Source organism: Leucopleurus acutus (genome assembly GCF_964270905.1).
Source record: "Leucopleurus acutus genome assembly, chromosome: 12".
In the NCBI taxonomy this organism is placed as follows: Eukaryota; Metazoa; Chordata; class Mammalia; order Artiodactyla; family Delphinidae; genus Leucopleurus; species Leucopleurus acutus.
This window is the reverse complement of record NC_139154.1, coordinates 73,039,685-73,062,433: the sequence shown is the minus strand read 5'-3', so window position 1 is coordinate 73,062,433 and position 22,749 is coordinate 73,039,685. Positions and strand designations below refer to the sequence as shown.

Below are 22,749 nucleotides of genomic sequence, written 5' to 3'. Positions count from 1 at the left end.
AGCACAGCACGTGCTGTTTCTTGCCTCAGTCCTTCTGCTGCAAAGACCTACTCCCCTTCTCCCAGCCTGTCTGACCCCACTCCCTGCCCCTCGCCTTCCACCCAACTAGCTCCTCCTTATCGAGAGCTGCTTTACCCTCTGTCAGCCTTCACCCCGGGCTGGATTATGTCCCCCTTCTTTTCCTCCCACAGTGTGCTGCCATCAGCTGATTTGCCACATTTGGCTGCAATTTCATAGGTTGATCTCCTCCAACTAGATTGTGATCTCTTTCGTGGAGAGATCATGTTCTCGTGTCTTCACAGTGTCTGGCACTGCAGAGTTTCCGAAGGTAACATCTGCACACCCATCCTTCAATCACAATCTCAAGGGGTGAGGCCCAGGAATCTGTTTTTTGTTTAACCCACTCTCCAGATGATGCTTAACCTAGTTTGAAAACCACTGTGTCATAAAACCTGAAATCAGCTGGATGAATGTATTTTGAGGTCTTTGTGTCTTTCCTGTGTGGGGCTTTGCAAGGAGAAATGCTTTCTAGGCACTGGGTCAGAGCTGAAAAAGTCTAGTGCTTTTGTAAAAGATCATGAGGTCACTCTTCTTTCTCCATTAATTCCTTTCTGTTTCTGGGTATGCATTTTTGTGCACAGGCTTTTCTGCCTTGGGCCTCTTTTGTCAAATATCGCTCATCTGTGAGTTGAGGCCCTGACTCCCTTCACACAGAAGGAAGTCATCTCTCTCTGAAGATGAACTCAACAGACCTCCCTCAGGATGCTCCCAACACTACCCTGCTACATGTGCCTCACTCCCAGGGAGAAAACAGCACTGCTGTCCAGGAAGACCTCCAGGACCTCATCCACACGGCCACCTTGGTGAGCTGTACCTTTCTGCTCGCAATCATCTTCTGCCTGGGCTCTTACGGCAACTTCATTGTCTTCTTGTCCTTCTTTGATCCGGCCTTCAGGAAATTCAGAACCAACTTTGATTTCATGGTCCTGAACCTGTCCTTCTGTGACCTTTTCATTTGTGGCGTGACGGCCCCCATGTTCACCTTCGTGTTGTTCTTCAGTTCAGCCAGTGGCATACCAGATGCTTTCTGCTTCACCTTCCACCTCACCAGCTCCGGCTTCATCATCATGTCCCTCAAGACAGTGGCGGTGATTGCCCTGCACCGGCTCCGCATGGTGTTGGGGAAGCAGCCAAACCGCACGGCCTCCTTTCTCTGCACTTTGCTCCTCACTCTGCTCCTCTGGGCCACCAGTTTCACACTCGCCACCTTGGCCACCCTGAAAACCAGCAAGTCCCACCTCTGCCTTCCCATGTCCAGTCTGATTGCCCGAGAAGGGAAAGCCATCCTGTCTCTCTATGTGGTCGATTTCACCTTTTGTGTTGCTGTGGTCTCTGTGTCTTATATCATGATTGCTCAGACCTTGCGGAAAAATGCTCAAGTCAGAAAGTGCCCCCCTGTGATCACAGTTGATGCTTCCAGACCACAGCCTTTCATGGGGGCCCCTGTGAAGGGAGGTGGAGATCCTATCCAGTGTACCATGCCAGCTCTTTACAGGAACCAGAATTACAATAAACTGCAGCACGTTCAGACCCACGGATACACCAAGAGTCCCAACCAGCTGGCAACCCCTGCGGCCAGCCGGCTCCAGCTGGTGTCGGCTGTCAATCTCTCCACGGCTAAGGATTCCAAGGCGGTGGTCACCTGTGTGATCATTGTGCTGTCGGTCCTGGTGTGCTGCCTTCCACTGGGAATCTCCTTGGTGCAGGTGGTTCTGTCCAGCAATGGGAGCTTCATCCTTTACCAGTTTGAACTGTTTGGTTTTACGCTTGTATTTTTCAAGTCAGGATTAAACCCTTTTATATATTCTCGGAACAGTGCAGGGCTGAGAAGGAAAGTACTGTGGTGTCTGCAGTACATAGGCCTGGGTTTTTTCTGCTGCAAACAGAAGACTCGACTTCGAGCCATGGGAAAGGGAAACCTCGAAGTCAACAGAAACAAATCCTCCCATCATGAAACAAACTCTGCCTACATGTTGTCTCCAAAGCCCCAGAAGAAATTTGTGGACCAGGCCTGTGGCCCAAGTCATTCGAAGGAAAGTGTGGTCAGTCCCAAGATGTCTGCTGGACATCAACACTATGGTCAGAGCAGCTCAACCCCCATCAACACTCGGATTGAGCCATACTACAGTATCTATAACAGCAGCCCGTCCCAGGAAGAGAGCATCCCACATAACTTACAGCCAGTAAATTCTTTTGGATTTGCCAGTTCATATATTGCCATGCATTATCACACCACTAATGATTTAATGCAAGAGTATGATAGCACTTCAGCCAAGCAGATTCCAGTCCCCTCTGTTTAGAGTCATGGAGGCTAGAGAATCTTATGTAAATGTTTTTGTTTCTGATACTAATTGATTTTTTTAAATTCTGTGAGATCAGAGGTACATCAAAACTTAAAGACCTAGACAGTTGACACTAATGACTCCCTTTTGTCTGAAGTATTAGCATCTATTCGTTTGCTTTTCAGTTTCTTGACGTTTTAAGAGTTGATGTAAAAGTTTATTATTTTACACCTGACCTGTGCTCCAATCTTTTGTACTAAACTTTTAAATAGATGCCAGGGAATGATCATGCTACTGTATTAAAGTAGGGAATGAACTGATTATGGTCATTTGAGTCAATGTTATGGTTCTTTGAAGTAAGTATGAGCTGGAATTTTTAAAGAACGTGAAGGTATCATCTTTACTGAGGCATTATTTTTATTAACTGAATTATAAATTTTGACTCTTTGAAGTGTTGAATTGGGATCAATATACTTTTTTGGTTGCAGGCTTACTGGAATAAATAACACATTGTTAAAGCAGAAAATCAGAAATGTATTATCTATAACTATTTTTACCAAAAATACACAAGCATTAGTTACTTTCTTTTCATAAGACAGCCAACTAAGAATAGGGTATTAAGATTATTACCATTTGTAATTGTAGACATTATTATTTTGTGTCAGCTGAGTAGCTGTATAGTTCTTTTAAAAAGAAGTCTGGAAAAAAAAAAAAAAAAAAGAAGTCTGGGACTTCCCTGGTGGCGCAGTGGTTGAGAGTCCGCCTGCCGATGCAGGGGACGCGGGTTCGTGCCCCGGTCCGGGAGGATCCCACATGCCGTGGGGCAGTTGGGCCCGTGGGCCATGGCCGCTGAGCCTGCGCGTCTGGAGCCTGTGCTCCGCGATGGGAGAGGCCACAGCAGTGAGAGGCTCGTGTACCGCAGAAGTCTGTTTTTTCTTGCTAAAAATGAATTATTCTATTTCAGAATGATCTTACCCAAGAAACCTAGTGAGGAGGACTGCATCTGTAGTAGAGGGGTGCTCTCCCTGGGGTAGTAGGCACTAACGGTGGTCATCTCATCAGGGTGCTGTTATGTGGGAAGCAGGCTAGACTGTTGTGTGTAGACTCTTGTATGTACAAGAAGGCATAAGGATGAGATGGGGGTGTTTCGATCTATGCTTTCCTTCTGTGTGAGAATGATTTGTTAACAACCTGACGAAGACTATCTTAAGTAACTATTTAGAAAAATTTTTTGGTCTTTGTTTATATATTACCATGGTAGAAAAATTCTTAAGATGATCTGTTTTCAAACTAATTGTGTTATTTCTCTCCCATGAATCTTAAACTGGAAATGGGCAATAAGGCAAAATAGATTAAGTATTTCTACACTTAAACTAATTTTATTATATACTCTGTGATTCCTAGCGTAACTACTGTAAACTTATATTTTTATGTAAAAATGTTTTCATTATACAGTTGGCATTTGAACTCAATACAATTTTGGAACTATAACTTCTAGACAAGATGAGCATCAAGATACAAAACCTATCTTTATAAATTGTTATATTCAAGAACAGTTATTGCAGATTGGAAGGTACTTTGTCCCTTGGATGAAAGGTGTTCAGTTTATAGCATCCTCTCCCATGCTGTTCCCAAATACAGAGGTCATGAGACGCATGGAGAAGACAGCTGGTACTCAGCTAGAACTCTGCTCAGTCTCATCTAATAACTCTTACCTTCCAGGATCAACCAGTCATTTCTATTTCCGAGGCTTCAGTATGAGATATGGATTTTATTTTGCTGTTAAATTCACCTTTTAGGACTCTCTCCCTTCTGTCCTTCTCTCTCTCGTCCTTTTATTTTTGCTGTTAAATTTTGTAACAGAAGATAAAATATACACTCTTCTTTTTTTCCTTTGGTAATTGAATGCTATTTTTGGAAGTCACTACGACCTATTTCAACTGTGCTTTTATATTTTTAATACAACACTATTTTCATTTATTAATACTTCCATGAGGTAGGTTCGTATATTACCTCTTTTTAACAAAGAATTAAGAAATAGAATATCCTCTCCCAAGATCATTTGAAGAATTGTGGCAAATTAGGAATGAAACTTTTGTCTAAATTCAGAACCTCGTATTTAAGTCAATAAGCCAAACAGCTTTATAAGTAATAACATTGCAATCAAGAAGCTATTTCATACTTTTTAAGGTATGACTCTCTTTTTTGGCCAGGCATTTCAAATGTGACTCAATAAAAGATTTTTTAAAAAGTAATTTCTACTTGTAAAACTAAAAATGACAGGTTTCCTTTGTGACCTCTGAGTCTGAGATGATCTGACCCATCTTTGGGAGGTAAAAATCATAGCATAAAGACAATAAGCATGTGCATATGAGGTGTTCGGTCTCTTTATGCTCATCAAGAAATTATTGATTTAACTTGCATGAAATACATAGCAGGCTAGATTCTTAGCCTTCCTGTATATTTATATCTCTGTATCTATGTCTATGTGTAGATATATGTAGATACAGATACAGAGATAGATATATGTAACTTGTCTCTTCATAAGTTATATATGTCTATCTATATCTATGTCTATATGGAGATAAAGATATAAATAGACATATATAACTTTTCCATAAGGGCTAAAATGAGAACTTTTATAAAAGTAATGAGAATTCAGTTGAATATGACTAATTAGCAGGGTATATTAATTATTTCTCTTGATGCTTTACTGTGATGCAAATTGTTCTGATGTTAACCATTAGGTCAGATTTGTATTTCTGATGCTTTTAATGTTCTTTTAAACTAATGTTTGGAAAATAAAAATAATGAAAAACCTAACATTTCTGAACATCAGACTGCAATACTTTTACTTTCCTGTCAAGCATTTAAAAACCATCGGAGAATAGCAGTGTTGAAACTCAGAGAGTGTTCTTTTCCTTAAAAGACAAATAACTTGTTTGACCACATTGTGTAGCATGCATTTGTGCTCAGAACAATCAAGAATAATTAGTTCCAAAGGTTAATTATTTACTAAACTAAGTTTATCACCCAGCGGGAAAACTCCTAACCATTTCAAAAACTTCTTTAAAATGAAATGAATCTGGAAAAAGATATGGAATTCTGGGTATTTCAGTTTATCAATCATGGTTTTAAGAATCAGAAAACATTAATTTAAGCAGAAAAGAACTGAATATCGGAAATCAGATGTCTTCTCAATCATTAAAAGGTCAAGGCTCTATGATGACATGTCTGCAGGAAACATTCCAGAATAAACAGTACCAGTCTGACTAGCCAGCAGAGATGCTTTTTCCGCTACAGCCAGGAAGGGAAGGAGTGAGGAGGCCTCCTTGGACCTTGGACTTCAAGGATACCTGTTGAAGTAGACATCCAGAGAGATCAGGAAGCTGCTGCACTGCCACAACCTCTACAACTAACCCTCTTGACACCTCCAAAGCAAATGCTAAACATCAAAGCAGTGCCGCAGAAAGAAATTTGGCACCAGGCATTTAGTTGGCAGAACCCAATTTACATTTAAAACCCTAGCTTCTGTGAATCTGGAAAGTGTAGTTACACTAAAAAGGTAAACTAAAAGGAGGTTCAGAACAGATACTGAGTTCCAATCCACTCCGTCCACAATGGTCCATCTTTTTGATGCTCAACATTTATAGCTGCTCCTTTAGCCATATTTCCAAAGAACACCAACTCTCCCATTTGAAATAATGCAACTTCTCTCATTTAAACAAAAACATGCCTCCTCTCTTCCAGAGGAAAGATGCAAAGTCCGATCAACTATTCTATTCCTCGGTAATGTTACTCTTCTGGTTCAGTCAAAAATCTCAACTTTATATTCTGTAACCTAAGGATGAAATTGTAAAGTTTACCACTGTATGGTCAGGCCACTTAAGATGACTGTTCTCTTGTTCTCTGTATATCCCCTGCCCAACCAGTGCCTGCTTCACCTGCACCCTGTTCACATGACTGACCTTCCTGTGAACTTGCCCCAGCTGGTGATTGTTCTTATCAAAGGGGCAGTGAGAGGCTTGATAAGAGGCATGCCCCTGTTGGTTTCCCTGGTAACTAATGAGCCCACCTGATGTCAATTCCCCTATAACTGGTAATTCCCCCCACAGGGAGCGAAGACTGCTGCCGTGTCCTGCCCGTCGTCCACCACACACAGTGGGCTGTCGCTCCAGGACCTTGCTTCAGACATGTAAGCTCCCCCATCCATTAAACCATTTGATACCAGGGTTCTAGGCCTTCCCCAGTCAATAGAAATTGATAAAAGGCCAGTCAAGAAATTCAGGCAAGGCTTTATTGGGGCCTCTGTTGCAGCAGGAGGGTAGCGAAAACAAGTAACAAGTTCCCTTGCTCACTCCCCAAGGTGGAGGGAGCTGGTTCCTTATATGGGGTTGAGGGTAGGGGTGTGACCAGGGGTCGGGCCAGAGGGGTGGCTTAGGTGTTTTGCCCACCCCTTTGTTGGTATTGAGTGCTGGGGGCATGTGCAGTACCCTGCTTTTGCTCCCGACACCCTGTTTTTACTTCCAGCTCGTCAGAAGTGGCATTTGGGGATTTTTGGTCTTTTTGTATCTTTTGTCTAGAATTTGCCGGAACTGTGCATGGACAGCAGCTACTTTTAGTCCCTTATAGTTTTCTTTGTATCAGTATTTTCTTGCTCCAGGAGATGTTAGTCCAGGTGCAAGCGTTGCAGCACTGGAGCAAAGGGTCCCAGGTCCCAGCCTGTCTCACACTGATGTCTCTGTTGCTGACTCCAGGCTCTTTCTTCAGTCTTGAAGCTGGGCAAGCACAGGCCTTGTAGGCCTGTGGGGTGCAGCCCAATAACCACCAACAAACACATCTTATAGAAAGTAGCAGAGAAAACAGGGTAAGAACAAGAAATAGGTTGAAATGTTTCATAAGGGAGAAAATATGGGTGCTAATATAGGCCTTACTTGCTTCTGATCAGGAAGTTGTGGTTGGTATTTTGTAACTTCCACTACTCCCTGCTTCCTATCCCTTTGCCCTCCGCTAGCATATTGCACAGTCTGAGAAAATATATAACTTTTATAAAATAGTGGAGGGAAGGAAATACTAAGAAAACAAAATTTAGGGAGTATAAAGCAGGATTACAGAAATTAAAACAGCAAGAAAATAAATGTAAATGCTTACTGTCGTTTATAAAAGACAAAAATCCTTGAATTAAAAATATGTAAGGGGCTTCCCTGGTGGCGCAGTGGTTGAGAGTCCGCCTGCCGATGCAGGGGACGCGGGTTCGTGCCCCGGTCTGGGAAGATCCTACATACCGCAGAGCGGCTGGGCCTGTGAGCCATGGCCGCTGAGCCTGTGCGTCCAGAGCCTGTGCTCCGCAACGGGAGAGGCCACAACAGTGAGAGGCCCGTGTACCGCCAAAAAAAAAAAAATATGTAGAGGACTTACCTGGTGGCCCCGTGGTTAACACTCCGTGCTCCCAATGCAGGGGGCCCGGGTTTGATCCCTGGTCAGGGAACTAGATCCCACATGCATGCCGAAACTAAGAGTTCACATGCTTCAACTAAGAGTTTGCATGCCACAACTAAGGAGCCCACAAGTTTCAATAAAGGAGCCCACCTGCTGCAATTAAGAACTGGTGCAACTAACTAACTAACTATTTTTTAAAAATGATATGCAGGGAATTCCCTGTCAGTCCAGTGGTTGGGACTGCACTTTCATTGCCAAAGACCCAGGTTCAGTCCCTTGTTGGGGAACTAGGATCCTACAAGCTGCACAGCGCCGCCAAAAAAAAAAAGATATGCAAAATTTGCTGCTTGGAATAGATAAACATAAGATAAACTGATGTAAAAATTAAGAGGCAAAAGTAGATTAAGCTTACATGAAGAAAAAGAAAAAGGGAATGGCAACATTAATATCGGAGAACTAAAGAAGAGAACTAACATTGATAAAGAGAACCCCCAAATATAAAGTAATAACAGTATTCATTCATTCAATGGATATTTATTGAATACTATGTGCCAGGAACTTGAGATACACTGGTGAACACAAGAGAGAAGTTTCTATTCCCATGACAATTATATTAGGCTAAGGAAGATAAACAGGTAAACAAATATGTAATTTTTATGTGGTGATATGTTCTATGAAGAAGAATAAAACAGTAAAGGCAGAGAAAGTATCAGGGATGTTAATTTTATACAGGGAAGTTAGAAACTATTTGGGACAATAATACAATTTACTACAGTATTATTTTCATTATTGTTTAGTTCTAAATATGCTCTAATTTCCATTATTATTTTTCTTTGGGTCCACAAATTATTTAGAAGTGATTCTCTTACTTTTCCAATAATGATATTTCAATTATTGATTTTTTAACTTAACGACCTTGTGGCAAATGAGATATATACGATTCCAACCCTTGAAAATTGAAATTTGCTTTATGCTCCCGTAGATGGACAGTTTATGTAAACGATCTGAGTATACTCGAAAAGAATGTGTATTTTTTTAAAATAAGTTTATTTATTTATTTTTGGCTGCGTTGGGTCTTCATTGCTGTGCATGGGCTTTCCCTAGTTGTGGCGCGTGGGGTCTACTCTTCATTGTGGTGTGTGGGCTTCTCATTGCGGTGGCTTCTCGTTGCGGAGCATGGGATCTAGGCGCGCGGGCTTTAGTAGTTGTGGAGCACGGGCTTCAGTAGTTGTGGCTCGCGGGCTCTAGAGCACAGGCTCAGTAGTTGTGGCGCACGGGCTTAGTTGCTCCATGGCATGTGGGATCTTCCCGGACCAGGGATCGAACCTGTGTCCCCTGCATTGGCAGGCGGATTCTTAACCATTGCGCCACCAGGGAAGTCCCAAGAATGTATATTTTTTGTTGGGTAAAATGTTTTCTACAGGTCCATTAGTTCAAGCCTATTGATTGTATAGTTCAAATCTATATTCTTACTGATTGTGTTTGTTTGTTTGTTTGATCTGGAGAGAGATGGCAGCAAAAGTGCTTATACACAGAGAGTAGACTACTAGCATGTGGTGTGCATGGGTACCCTGCAGAATAGTTTATAGAGGGAAGAGAGAACTTGTTACTTGCTGGGTTGTTAAAGTGGAGGTCAGTTAGGAGTTTCTATGGGAGTGTTATTTTTAAAATTCAATAAATTAGATTTTAGATATTACTCAAAATTCACTTCAGAACTTTATTACTATATACGCATGCATTTGTACATAGTTGTAACCGGAATGTACATGTTTTACCTTCTATTTTTTTCTGTTGAAATGATCATATCATCAAACTTCTGAAGAGCAGATTCATTTTATGAATACTGTTGAAATTACTCATAAACCTGTATCTGTTCAAGGAAAGTAATGTAGAGGAAAATTGCCTTCAGTCAACCTAGCAAATAAGAGAGCTGGGAATAGAGCGTTTCCTTACAGACTTCCCTTACAGAAGTTTTTTAAGTTGTCAAAATTGGCAACAAGGAATGTATCTCTGGGTGATAGGTTTAAATTTAGAAACTCATCTGCTTGACCTAGAGAGTTTTTCTAGACAAAAGAATTTGTCTTCTGCTTTAGGAATATTGTTAACCTCATTTGATTCACCACCCACTGTCCACTTTTCGCCCCACAGCTCTGCTTCTTAGGTGATAAAAAAGTGCTCCATTATATGTCCAATATGCATTCTACAAGTTTTGATTGTGAAAATGCACAAGTGCAGGTAATAACAGCAACCATTGGGCTTACATGACGGTAAGATACACCAATTTCAGAGAGGTTACAATGTGAAAAAATGCTTATCTTAGAATTGGTGATATATGGTGTTTAGTATAAGCTAGGGGAAAACACAAAATTATGGTCCCTTGATAAATACTTTAAGGATCTTTCTTTAAAACTAAGATTTTAAATAGTTCCTTGGTTAGGAACTCTTTACTTCCAGAAGCAGTGGCCTCATAAGATTCCAGGTGGGAATTCTTTTCTAAAGTGGGAAGGGGCAGTAATGAAAGGGCAGCATGAGGTCTTAAAAGAGTAAGGCACAGTAGCCTTCTCAGACAGCTCAGTTGTAGGGACCTGAAAATGAGCATCTATAAACTGGATCCCTTTTTCATGCTCAAGATACTTGCACCCCAGTCTGAAGATCTCTACACTTGGCCACCAGTAGCACTCCTGGGTGCTGGCAGGTTCAGGTTCCCACCAGATCTGACTTTGGGCTCATTCTTGAGTAATTCTCCGTAACCTAGCCAGGCCAGATTATGGAGGCTCCCCTTTCAAGGTCGTCCTCTTCACTCAGTTTAGTGGCAATGATACATGGAAACTACAGTGGGACTTTTGACTCCCAGAAGTAGGCGTTCTCTCCCTTATTCACTTAAAGCAGTTGTTTTTCTTCTTCATTACTGAAAGAAGTCTACGGTCCCGTAAAAGAGATTTGCTCTCACTGCCTCCCTACTGGAGTTGAAGGAAGGCCGAGAGTCAGTGAAGACACCAGGTCTGTGGAATGGTGAGGAGAGGCAGGTTGGCGGTCAGGGAAAAAGGCTCACCTCCTCCAGGGATCCAGGCTTTAGAGAGGGCAGGCCTAGACTGAGCTTAGAACCACAGCCAAAGCAGCCAAGCTCCACCAGTGAGAGGACTCTGCCTCAGCAGGTGACTGGGGAATGTGCTTCAGTGTATATCAGTCAGCAACACTGGCCCAAGTGTGAAGTCTTCTTGAAGTGAGGGCTTGAAGCCAGATGTTGTAATTTTTGAGGGGATGAAGAAGGGAAAGGAGGAGCAGAAAGATAGGAAAATAGCTCCCTACTTCCTCTCCCACCCCTAAATATGGATCTGTAAATTGAGAAGCAGGTGCTGGCAGTGATTAACGATATTCAGTCTTTCAATACCACTTAAATGCTGATGACACTCATTTTATCTCTCTAATCCTAACCCTCCCTGAACTCCATGCTGGTCTATCCAATTGTCTATTCAATGTCTTCACTTGGATGTCTAATAGACATGTACAAAACTGAACTCTTGATTCAAACCCGCTCCCCACACAACTTGTGCCTCCTGCTGTTTTATCATCTCAGTAAACAGCACCGCAATGACCAGTGCACAGCTCAGTCAGGGCCCTTGATTCTTTTCTTTCTCTTGCATGCCACATCTAATTGATAGAGCAATCCTCAATTATCTTGAAAATATACTCTGAATCCAACTCTTTCTCACCTCCTTCAACCCCATCCCTTCTAGCCCATACCCCCACCATCTCTCACCTGGACTGTTAAACTAGCCTCATAACCATTCTCCCACCTTCCAGTCTTTCTCTCCCACAGTCTCCTTCCTCTGTGTCTGCGACCCTTTTAAAGTAAATCATATTTGTCACTCTCTTGCTTAAAACCTTCCAGCAGCTTTCCATCCCACTTAGAACAAAATCTGAAGTCCTTGCTATGGCCTACATGGCCCTAATAATCTGGCCCCTGGTTTCCTCTTTGTCCTCATTTCCTTTCATGTGTACTCTGCCTAATGTGCTTGGGCTACACAGCCTTTTTGGCTATTTCTCGCACACCTCCATTTTGTTCTCATGTCAGGGAATTAATTCCCCCAGGAATACTTCAGCCTGGAATGATCTTCCCCCAGGGCCTTTCCTAGTTTCCATGTTCAACATAGCTTTCCACCCCATCACTATATATCCTTCTGCCATACTTTATTTTCTTCATGATTCTTATCATTACCCAACATTATGCTACTGTATTAGCCTGCTCGGGCTTCCATAACAAAATACCACAGACTAACTGGCTTAAATAACAGAAATTAATTTTCTCACAATTCTGGAGGCTAGAAGTTCAAGGTCAAAATGCCATCAGGATTGGTTTCTTGTGAGGTCTCTTTTCCTGGCTTGTGGAAGGCTGCCTTCTCATTGTGTCCTCATGTGGCCTCTTCTCTGTATGTGCATGGAGGGAGAAGTTTAGGGGTCTCTGGTGTCTCTTCCCCTTCTAAGGACACCAGTCCTATCAGATTAGGGCCCCACCCTTGTGACCTAATTTAACCTTAATTCCCTCCTTAAATGCCTTATCTCCAGATACAGTCACATTGTGGGTTATAGCTTCAAACATGAATTTTGGGGGCTGGGGGGCACACTTCAGTTCATAATAGTTACATATAATTGTTTACTGGCTGTCTCCATTAGAAAAACACTGTAATAAGGCAAAGACTGTCTATTTTGATCAGCACCATATCCCTAGTAACTATTAGTCCTTGGCCCTGGTGGGCTTCCAGTGATGACTGTTGAATAAATGAATCATATAATAAATGACTGAATGGATAAAGCCTGAAAGTGATGTCCACCCAGATATCTATCTGGCTGGCTTACAATTTCCCCATGTTTGTTACTTTCTGTATCCCTCTCTATATTCCCAGGATGACTATCAGCAGGACTCTAATGGAAGGGGATATGGGTCTTGATTTAGGAGGACTACAAAGCATTTCTGTTTACTCAGGAGACCATCTCTAAGGGCATCTTTTCCCAAGTGACCACCCTGGCTGCCCAGGAGCTGCCAGACAACCTGCATTCATTCTCATTCGAATTTCTTGGCTCATAATGCAGCCTGAGGACTCTGAGGATAAAAGCAAACTCTTCAGCAACCACAAAGGAGTTAAGGAGAAAAGGGGTAACTGGTTCTTGGAGGGACAGAAGGGACGATACCAGTTACTTTAAAGCAGATGACAATTTCAATAAAGGTGCAGATTTAGTGAAATTCTGCTTTCCATAAGAGATAGTTAACAGGCAATCTGTTTAGGTACAGTGCCTTTGAGATTAATTTTACCAAAGTAAAAATATCACTTTATTGTTTATGGACAAATTACTGAATTTTCACTCCTTTACCCCAATAAAGAGATAATTCTGATAAAAAATAAATAAATACACTTAGCTGGTTCAGTTTGTTTCTCTGAGTTCCATTTCTGTGAAGGTTTGTTTTTTTGACACTTTTTTTTTTGACACTTTTCCAAACCTTCAGCTGCTTGTAGCATGCTGATGAGTGGGAGATCTTTCAACTGTGGGAACCTTGATTTTCATGCAAAGCCTGATTTTTGCAAAATGTACTTTGTTCAGATGCCAGATAGGCCTTAAAAAGTAGAGCGAGTCACAGAGGGTGCTTTATGCCTGTCTTCTGGGGCCGTGGCACTAGGATAGGTTTTGTAACCTGTATAAATGCTTCAGGTTCAATACATTTCATATCTGACGTTAGGAAGGGCTTATGAAAGTTTCTTGCTCATTTGCTTGGGTTTAGCAACAACGTATGTCAAAGAAATTGTAAGAACTGATTTTATTTATATTACTCTGAGGAAAGATATGACTGGGAATTGTATTCTTCACAGAGAACCATAATGTTAGACACTTTCTTTGAGGAGTTCAGAGTACCTCAGAACTGGCATGTTTTCAGTACATGGAGTTGGAGACTGAAAATTGAATTTTCTTGGGAATTCCCAGGTGGTCCAGTAGTTAGGACTTGGCGCTTTCACTGTAGGGTCCCAGGTTTGATCCCTGGTTGGGGAACTAAGATCCTGCAAGCTGCATGGCCAAAAAAAAAAAAAAATTAATTTTCTTAACCTTTGAGATCAGGAACTTTACTCAATCACTGCCCACTAGTGGGAGAAATGAAACACAATAAGGAGGCAAAGACACTGTACTCCTGTTAGGAAGGAGAAGCAACATATGGGACCGTGGGAAAGCAGTGTAAAGCAGCAAAAAATTAAACAATGTTGGGGGGAACCTGAGTGAAAAGGAATACAGATGGAACAAATCAATAATTCTACTCCTTTTTCTTTCCCAACCATTGTAAAACTGAGGAAAACATTTTTTTCCTCCAAGCACCAAACACTGAATAATAAGGACTGTTAGGAAACCCGTGGGAATTGGAGTAGTTGGGGAAGAGAGGATGAAGGTTCAATCATTTATTCAGCAAATATTTGTTGAGTGTCAATTTTATGCAAGGTCTGAGAAGAAACAAAATTAAGACATATTCTTTACTCCAACAAATAAAAGATAAAGGAATTCTTTTTATCATTTAATCATAAATGCAATCTGGATCTAGATAAATCGTCACTGCACTTGCATCATTTACCATCACAGGAGGATTATCAAAGAAGGTAGGGTTTGATGGCATTTAACCAAGCCAGAATCTCCAAGGTAACACTTTAATCTTGTTAGTGAACTTTCATTTGCCCGATTTGTGGGTGGCATTAGCTTAAGAAAAGTTAGTGGAGTTCCATGATAAAAATAATATATGGAAAAAAATGGGTGTCATACGTTACCAGGACAAAATCAGTCATTTCCCTCATCTTACAGGACATTTTGCTGAGTCCCTCGGTGTGTTCTCTCTGGTGGAAGATGATAACCGAGAGTGGTTAATGGGGCAGATGCTCTGTGAATAGAAAGCACTATGGCATATTATTTACAAACATGGACTCTGGAATTTAAACTGATTCAACTGTTGGCTCAGCCAACTGTAGTTTAGTTCAGTTCTTGTAGCCTCATTTTCCTTATCTGTGAGTTAACGATAGTAAACCTACCTCACAGGATTGTGAACATAGGGTATGTGAAGGGTTTAGCATAGTGCCTACTATTTAATAAATGTTCAAGAAGTGACAGCTGTCATTTTTATTTTTATAAAAGAAGAGTCTGGGATAGCCTGTTATCTGAAATTCAAAGAATAATGACACGAGATTGTTCACAACTGGCTTTTTGGGGGTGAAACCCTTTCTTGGAGGTGGTTAATGAAAGTTTTTCCAACAAATGATTTCTCAAGATGGCTTAGGAATATATATATATATTTTTAATACTTATTTATTTGGCAGCACCAGGTCTTAGTCATGGCACGTGGGATCTTTAGTTGCGGCATGTGAACTCTTAGTTGCGGCATGTGGGATCTAGTTCCCTGACCAGGGATCGAACCTGGGCCCCCTGCACTGGGAGCATGGAGTCTTAGCCACTGGACCACCAGGGAAGTACAAGATGGCTTAAAAATATTAATAACTATAAGTATGGAAAACTAATCTAGGGGAAAAACAACTTCCAATCTCCTTGACCAATTATTAATATTTTTCTAATCTATGGGATAATATTTGGACCTCTGATAGAATTCTTAAATGAGTAAATTAGTTTTTACTGCTATTAAAGACCACTGGTGATTAATTGGCAAACTAGTATTTTATTGAGGACACAGAAGCTTTTAGAACCCAACAAAGTTCACTATTTTTGGCTGTATTACTGAGTGAATTTAGATAGTAAAGCAGATTTGACTTACTGGGTTTTACAATCTACTTTGCTGGACTTTCAAGGACGTTTGATTTTTAGTATTATATATTTACAAAATGAAAATTATGTTTGTGCTTCGGGCAAATATACAGAAAGCGATATTTTTTCTTAAATTCAGGCAGAGCATAATTTATTCTATTGAAAGGTGCTGGAAAGCAATTTAACATATTTGAAATATATAATGTAGTATATGATTAGATGTGAGATGTTTAGCATTATTTCATAGTCTCACAAGCATCTTCCATAGTTGAGATGATTACCATTTCCAGAACTTCTGCTTGATTCACTTGCTTTTGATGCACACTTTTTGTTTCAAATATAAAAAATTATAAAATTCTTAAAAGTTTACAAATATGTGTGGATGCAAAACACTACAAGCCCTATATTCCATTTGTTAGTAATTCTGACTTTCTTCTTTGCATTTTATAAGTTTTGAGACTGTCAGGCCTGCCTTTATTTTCTTTAGGTGTTAAAGAGTGGAATTCTATTCTTCAGACTGTAGTTCTTTCGAAAGCAAGTGAGGAAAACATGCTCTTTCTTCCTAAACACTGCAAAAAAGCATTAGTATACTGTGTTATTACTAATAGAGAAGACTTGTAAGATACCAGGATCACAGTGATTGAAGCCATGACTGATGAAAGTAACCTGTTAACCTCTCACCTTAATTCTGATTGGTTATATACCTGTGTGGTCTCGATGCTAATATTTTAAGTGACAATTCAATTTTCTGAAAGGTGATGGAGGTATTAATTTAGTTACTCTACAATGCTGTAATATGGTAAAAGTGAAGAGTAATTGTATCCCCACCAACTCCTCTACACATGTAACACCCACTCTTCCCCTCAGGATCTTTTGTGTTTTATTACATGAAACCTGATTCATGAATGACTGTGTGCACCAGTGTCAGTCCACATATTAAATATTAGTGAAGCTTAATTCCTCTTTTGCAGATGAAAAATTAGTAGAATTTCTAGTATTTTCTTCCCATAATCCACTGGATCATCTCGCCTGCTTGTACAACCTACTTTTGAGACTACTGGCAACTGAAATAAAGCATGCTTTTGGTACGTAGTGGTCCATGGTTTCTCTACCACCCCTGTCAAACAACTGAAAAAAAGAAATGGAGAAATGGATTTTCTTTTAAGCCATGTCACCATGGCAATATATTTTGAAAACTTTTGCCTCAACAGCTCATCATAACATATAACATACACACATATGAAAATAGTTCTATTTGTATGTTCAAATGGAAATGTAAGCCCTGGTAAGTAAAATTACCCAACACTAGTAAGAAAGTTTAAAATCACTTTCTAGTATAGCTGATATTTATTTTCATTTGAAACTCTGATTGCAAATACTATTTATTCAAAATTCAAATCTTGATTCTTACTTTCCTTTTTAGATTGACCTTTTATGTTAGCTATTTGGTGCTACTGGGTCAATAATTTGGCCTGATTATGTACTATGAAGTTTAAGCTTTGTCACAAATCAGGTCAGGCCTTTTTGTATATCAGACTGACTGAAAAGGATAGTTCACCAAGACTGTACACAAAGCTTACTATTCAGTTTAGCTGAGATAATTTGTTGCCCTTTGTTGCCGAAGTCCCTTTAATCAAGGATACAAGGATATAAACAAGGCCCCATCTAGTGGTATCTTGAAAAAAAGCAGGTAAAGCTGAAAAAAGGGGGGAAAAAAGAAGTCTCCATGTCACAATCTTCCTGTAAAATGAGCTACTAGTTATTTCCCTGAAACCCTAGTCAGCAGGGTTAGTATGTGTGAAATTGTTAAAAGTGAAGTGCCTGAGTCACAGTGATCCTCGATCACTGGAGAATTTATTTAAAATAAAGAGAATCACTCAGGAAACATATTCAAATGTAGAGTCTTAGGCTCTGGGCTAAAGAATCTGATTTAGCACCCACCTTAATAGAGATTCCACTTTGAGAAAGACTTCTCAAAGTACATTAGGCATATTGTAGCTGAGCCCTTTTTCCTGCCTACTAATATAGAAGAATGGCTGCACAATCGAGGTAGCAACAAACAATTTAGAGATCAAAAAACTTCATAGATTAGTGATAGGGGACCCAAGATTTAGAAGGGCTATAGAGAGATACCTGGCCTAGCCTTCCTCTCAAAGAAGTTTAAGCTGTTAGCCAAGACAGAAGGCTGACTTAGTTTTTATTATGACTTCTATTTTTAAGAATCTTCTGTAGTAAACTATTCTAATACAGTTTTTCAGATTTTTCCCCCCTCTCTTACAAAAGAAAGAGTTTGGCCTAAATATTCCCCAAGTATTTTTTTGGCACTAAGCTTTCACAGTTCTCTCTCCTCTCCTATACCTATAATCTAAATGTGAAAGTAAACCTGTTTGTCTTAATTAATTGATATAGTAAATATAATTCTATACTTTATTAAAGAATTAAATTTTAATGGCTTTGGTCTCTGATCTTATGTTAATAGGAGACAACGGAGATATTAGGAAATAAACTAACACTTATTGGGAACTTGCTAGGCTTTTTATATACAGAGAAAATTAATGCACTGATACAACCACCTTATGAAGTAATAAGTAGTCTCTCTACAATAGAGGAAGTGAGGCTCGAAGTGGTTAACTGCTGTCTAGGATCACACAGCTAGTACGTTAAAGAGAGTATCTGGATTTAGGTTCGAATTCGAAGTGCATGCTATTTCTACATGTGCTGCTTCCTACTAAAATCTATAGATAGCCTTCCAATAGTCAATTATATTAACCTTTTCTCAAACTAAAATATCTTTGACCAGAACTGCTGAGAAGGAGGAAAAGGAAAGTATCTTATGGGTACTCTTCTGCCCTTATTTAGACATGTATGTCCAAAATACAACAGGATGATGTTGTGTGAAACAGAGTAATGGAGAAAATAAAGAAACTGTATAATGTGCCATTGACTACATGACAACACTGCTTGTGGACATTTTATTCACTTTAAAATAAATATTGTGCTATAAAACTGTCCGGAACTAAAATCTGTAGTATATAGTAGGCAAGTACAAAGGATAGCCAGCACAGTGTGTTTTGTTAAGATAAATCATACTAAATCGAAAGAGAAGAATCACCGACTGTCTATACCAGGTACATATTTTTGGGGGAAACACACTCATATCAGGAGAAAGAAACAGATAAAACTTCTGAGAGAGAAGCAATCTATTGTAAATAAGAGTTTCTTGAGATTAACAGAGGAGAAGAAAACTTATATGTGAGGCTTTACTGTGTGTCCAGTTTCTAGTTTAATACCTGGTAGAGAGCGGCTGCTAAATAGAAATTTGTTGAAAGGATTTCAGGCACTAGAAATTACATATTTAACACAGTCTCTCATTTAAACAACCTCCTGTCAATTTCTTTCTTCATTATCCTTACTTTATTAGCTAGTGTATATACTATAATTTACATAATAAATCTATTATTTAAAAACTTTCAATAGGTACAATGATTATGACATTTCATTAGGATGGACTCTAAATTGCTTGGACAGGATTTATTTTGGAATCACATTATCCAAGCAAAGAAAAACACACAATCAGTTCATAAGACACAACAAAAATGAAAAAGGTGAAACAAAACGTCTGCCTTAGAAGTTTATCAATAACCTCTTATGTACACATACATATTCACAAAGTGGTTGAGAGTCCTTTTATACAATCCTTTAGATGCAGTCCAATGACTGAGAGCTCTATAATGGGACATATGGTCAGACAAATCATCATGACTTCCAATGATCTTTTTTTTCCCCTGAACTTTGTTACCCTTTAGTTGGGGAGAGAAAGAAGTCCATTTTCGTCTGCTGTATCTAAGATTTTACAGATCACTGGAGATTCAACCTAAAGAACAACAACAATAAAACCATTAAAAAGCTGCTAAGCTGAATACTTTATTCAGTATTTTTCTGCTGAATGAATACCTATAAATTTGATAAATGTATACGAGTCCTTGTTTTGGATAAACCATACAATGTTATTTCTACAAATTGAGCTTTTTAGAAAACATTTAGTCATCCAAATAAAATACCAGATAGGTAGAGAAGGTATTTTTATCTTTAAGTAAAAGAGATGAGAAAAGAAGTAAAGGACAAGAATGAGAGAGAAATACATAGCTAGGTCTTATATAACAAAAAAGTAGCAGAATATGGCAACATAATAAGTTGTACAATTCAGGAAAACGTAAAAAAAAAATACAATCCAAAAATGGGCCAGGTGTTAAAGTGATCAGATTTAAGATAACTATAATAAATAATAATGAAGGAAATAGTGGAAAAGGTAGACAACATGTGTGAATAGATGGGGGATTTTAGCAGAAATGAAGCCATAAAAAAGAACCAAATGGAAATATTAGAAATGAAAAATACATCAGATACAAATTCATTCAAAGAGGTGGACAGGACACAGCAGAGGAAAGAATCAATGAACTTGAAGACAATTCAATAGAAATGACATGACCTAAATTGAAACAAAGAAGGTAAGAATAAAATAAAGGGCCTGAGATTTGGGGACAACTTCAAACTAACATGTTTAATCAGAGTCCCAGAAATAGAAAAAAGGTGGGGCAGAAGAAATCTTTGAAAAGATGATGGCCAAAATTTTTCCAAACCTAATGAATTATATCAACCCACAAACCTGAGAAGCTCAGTGAACTCCAACCAGGATAAATAACAAGGAAAACCACCCTTACGCATCGCATAACCAAAGGTAGAACCATATTTCTAGAAGGAAGTAGAAGATAATACCTTCATGACTTTGGGGTGGCAAAATTTCTTAAAACAAAAAAATCATTAGCAATAAAATGGGAAAAAAATTGATAAAATGAACTTCATCAAATAAACTTTTGCTCATCAAAAGACAGTAAGAAAAAAGAATAGTCAAGACATCAGGGGAAAAATCTGCAATTAAAATAGAAAAAAACTCATGTCCATTATATATTTGAACTCCTAGAAATAAATAATAATAAGACAGACAACACCAACAAAAATGGGTAAAAGACTGAGAAAGACTCTCTCCTTGACCAAATAGTAAGGCTCCCCTGAGCCCTCTTTTTGACTAGGCCTCTTTTTGTTCCTGGGCCTGCCAAGTCCAGTTGCAGCAGTAATTCTGATAAGTCAGTTTAGAGAGAATCCCTCACTCTGAATATCTAATCACCCTCCATATCTGATCAAATTCCTTCTCTCTCACTTTTGATATCTGATCTTCCTGGCCAGCCTTCAGCAATAATTCTGTTAAGTCAGTTTAGCAAGAATCCCCTACCCCCGATGTCTCCTTTTAGTAATTTGCCATACAATGACTACTCCCCAACACCCCATTTCTGCTTGTTGACTATGTATCCCTGGCTGTCTTTGCTGTATTTGGAGATGAGCTGACTCTCTCTCCCCTATTATGATAGTCTTGACACTTGTGGCAACAGTCCTGAATAAAGTCTTCCTTACTGTTTTTGTATCAGAATAATTTTTTCTTTAAAAAGACTTGGCCAGACACTTCACCAAAGAAGGTATACAGATGAATAATCACATGAAAAGGTTTCAACAACACTTTTCATATGGGAAATGCAAATTAAAATCACTAAAATGGCTAAAATAAAAAAGACTGACAACACCAAATATTGGTAAGGATGTGGAGCAATTGGACTCTCATATATTGCTGGCAGGAGTAAAATGATGAAAACAAAGGCTGAGTCTAAAAGACATGCTTTGTCAAAGAAGCCAGGCATAAAACATTATAGACTATATGATCCATTCATATGGAATCTAAAGAGAGGTAAAACTGATCTATGGTATCAGAAAATAGAAAGGAGTATCTTTGGGAATTGAGGGGTATTGACAGGAAAGGGGTATAAGAAAATTTTCTGCAGTGATAGATACCTTGTTTTGGGTAATAGTTAAATGGGTATATAAAACTGTCAAAACCCATCAGACTCAACACTTAAGAACTTTGCATTTTACTTTATGTAAATTATACCTCAATTAAAAAATGTCAATTTTTACAAGTAGTATGAGGGCTATATTAAACTTTGGATGCTACTGAAGGTCCTTTCTAGACTTAATGCTAAAAATTAAAATGTGGCCCCAAACTGAATTCCTGAGTATCAGTTTTTCACTTACCCCAAGGATATACTGACAGGAGTGAGGCTCTAGCATATATACAGTAACAGCATGAGGAGAATCTGATTCTTTACACCTAAAACAGAGAGTACTTTAAGGCACTGTCCAAACGATACAAAATTATTTTAAATTGTTTTCCTCTCAAGGATAAAAATGCCTTATAAGTGGTTCTGTATAATTTAATAAATAATTGAAATAATTTAATTTGATAATAACTTATAAATAAATAACAATTATGATTTTACTATTTTATAATAAAACAGTATTTTATGACAAATCCATAAATTATTATGAATAAATATAATTATCCATAATTATATATTTATATAATCTTTTGTCCATAGGAAGCAGACTAAAGAGAAAGGCATAAAGCATGATTTGATGGTCTAACTTACTTTAGTTTTACAGTCACCTGTCTTGGTTTGTCAGTTATATCACAAATATCTCCATTCCCATAAAAATGTGACACCATCCTGAATCAGAAAAACACACAAGCTTTATTAAACTAAAACTTCACTCATTCAGAGTAATTGTAATGGGTAGGGTGAGAAGATGGTTAGAGGGATCAGTTTTGCATTAGTTAAAAAAAAAAATCTGACTATAAAATACTCCTTAAAAATACATATTTTTAAGGTTATGTCACCGAGAAAGTCTTTCAGCTTCTATAAATAATACAAAGTTGAGATACCTCTTAGTGGTTTAATTAATAAGAATGATCTTTAACTTGCACATAATTTATTTGTATACAAATAGTTAAGGTTAAATTGCTTTTAAAAGTTTTCTTTTAAAGCTAACCATTTCCCCAGCCCTGTATATTGTTTCCTTTGTGGAACAGTTTCCCTGTCTTCCCATCCTCCATTCAGCTCCACTCATTAAAATACTGTAATGCAGGTATACAAAGGTAAAGCCTAAGCTAAGCTATAAATTCCAAAGAGCAGGAACCAAAGACAAGTTTTAATTTTGCTAGCCTCACACTCCTGTCCTTCAATATTTGTTGCACATGATACCATGAGCTATTTTCACTTGAAACATATAAACATTTAAA

At 38.8% G+C, this 22,749-nt stretch overlaps 2 protein-coding genes across 5 annotated transcripts in view; one reads left to right on the top strand and one right to left on the bottom strand.

Moving 5' to 3' along the window:
• The first annotated feature begins 299 nt into the window (after positions 1-299).
• Positions 300-3,038, top strand: GPR75 (G protein-coupled receptor 75). The gene has a single exon (XM_082851529.1). It carries the CDS (start codon positions 738-740, stop codon positions 2,358-2,360), a length of 1,623 nt encoding a protein of 540 aa, XP_082707655.1. The 5' UTR covers positions 300-737; the 3' UTR covers positions 2,361-3,038.
• A 10,540-nt stretch (positions 3,039-13,578) lies between these two features.
• The window catches only part of ERLEC1 (endoplasmic reticulum lectin 1), a 38,968-nt gene continuing 29,797 nt past the window's right edge, over positions 13,579-22,749 (bottom strand). For 2 of the 4 annotated variants that reach the window (XM_082851531.1, XM_082851533.1), the window contains 4 exons: positions 22,100-22,177; positions 21,705-21,780; positions 20,230-20,315; positions 16,529-19,437 (listed from right to left, as the gene is read on the bottom strand). In XM_082851531.1, the coding sequence (XP_082707657.1) occupies positions 19,422-19,437; positions 20,230-20,315; positions 21,705-21,780; positions 22,100-22,177 (256 nt within the window). In that variant the 3' untranslated portion in view covers positions 16,529-19,421. Of the gene's footprint in view, positions 14,648-16,528; positions 19,438-20,229; positions 20,316-21,704; positions 21,781-22,099; positions 22,178-22,749 lie in introns of those variants that run through there. The other 2 variants (XR_014326636.1, XM_082851532.1) reach the window with 2 other exon arrangements.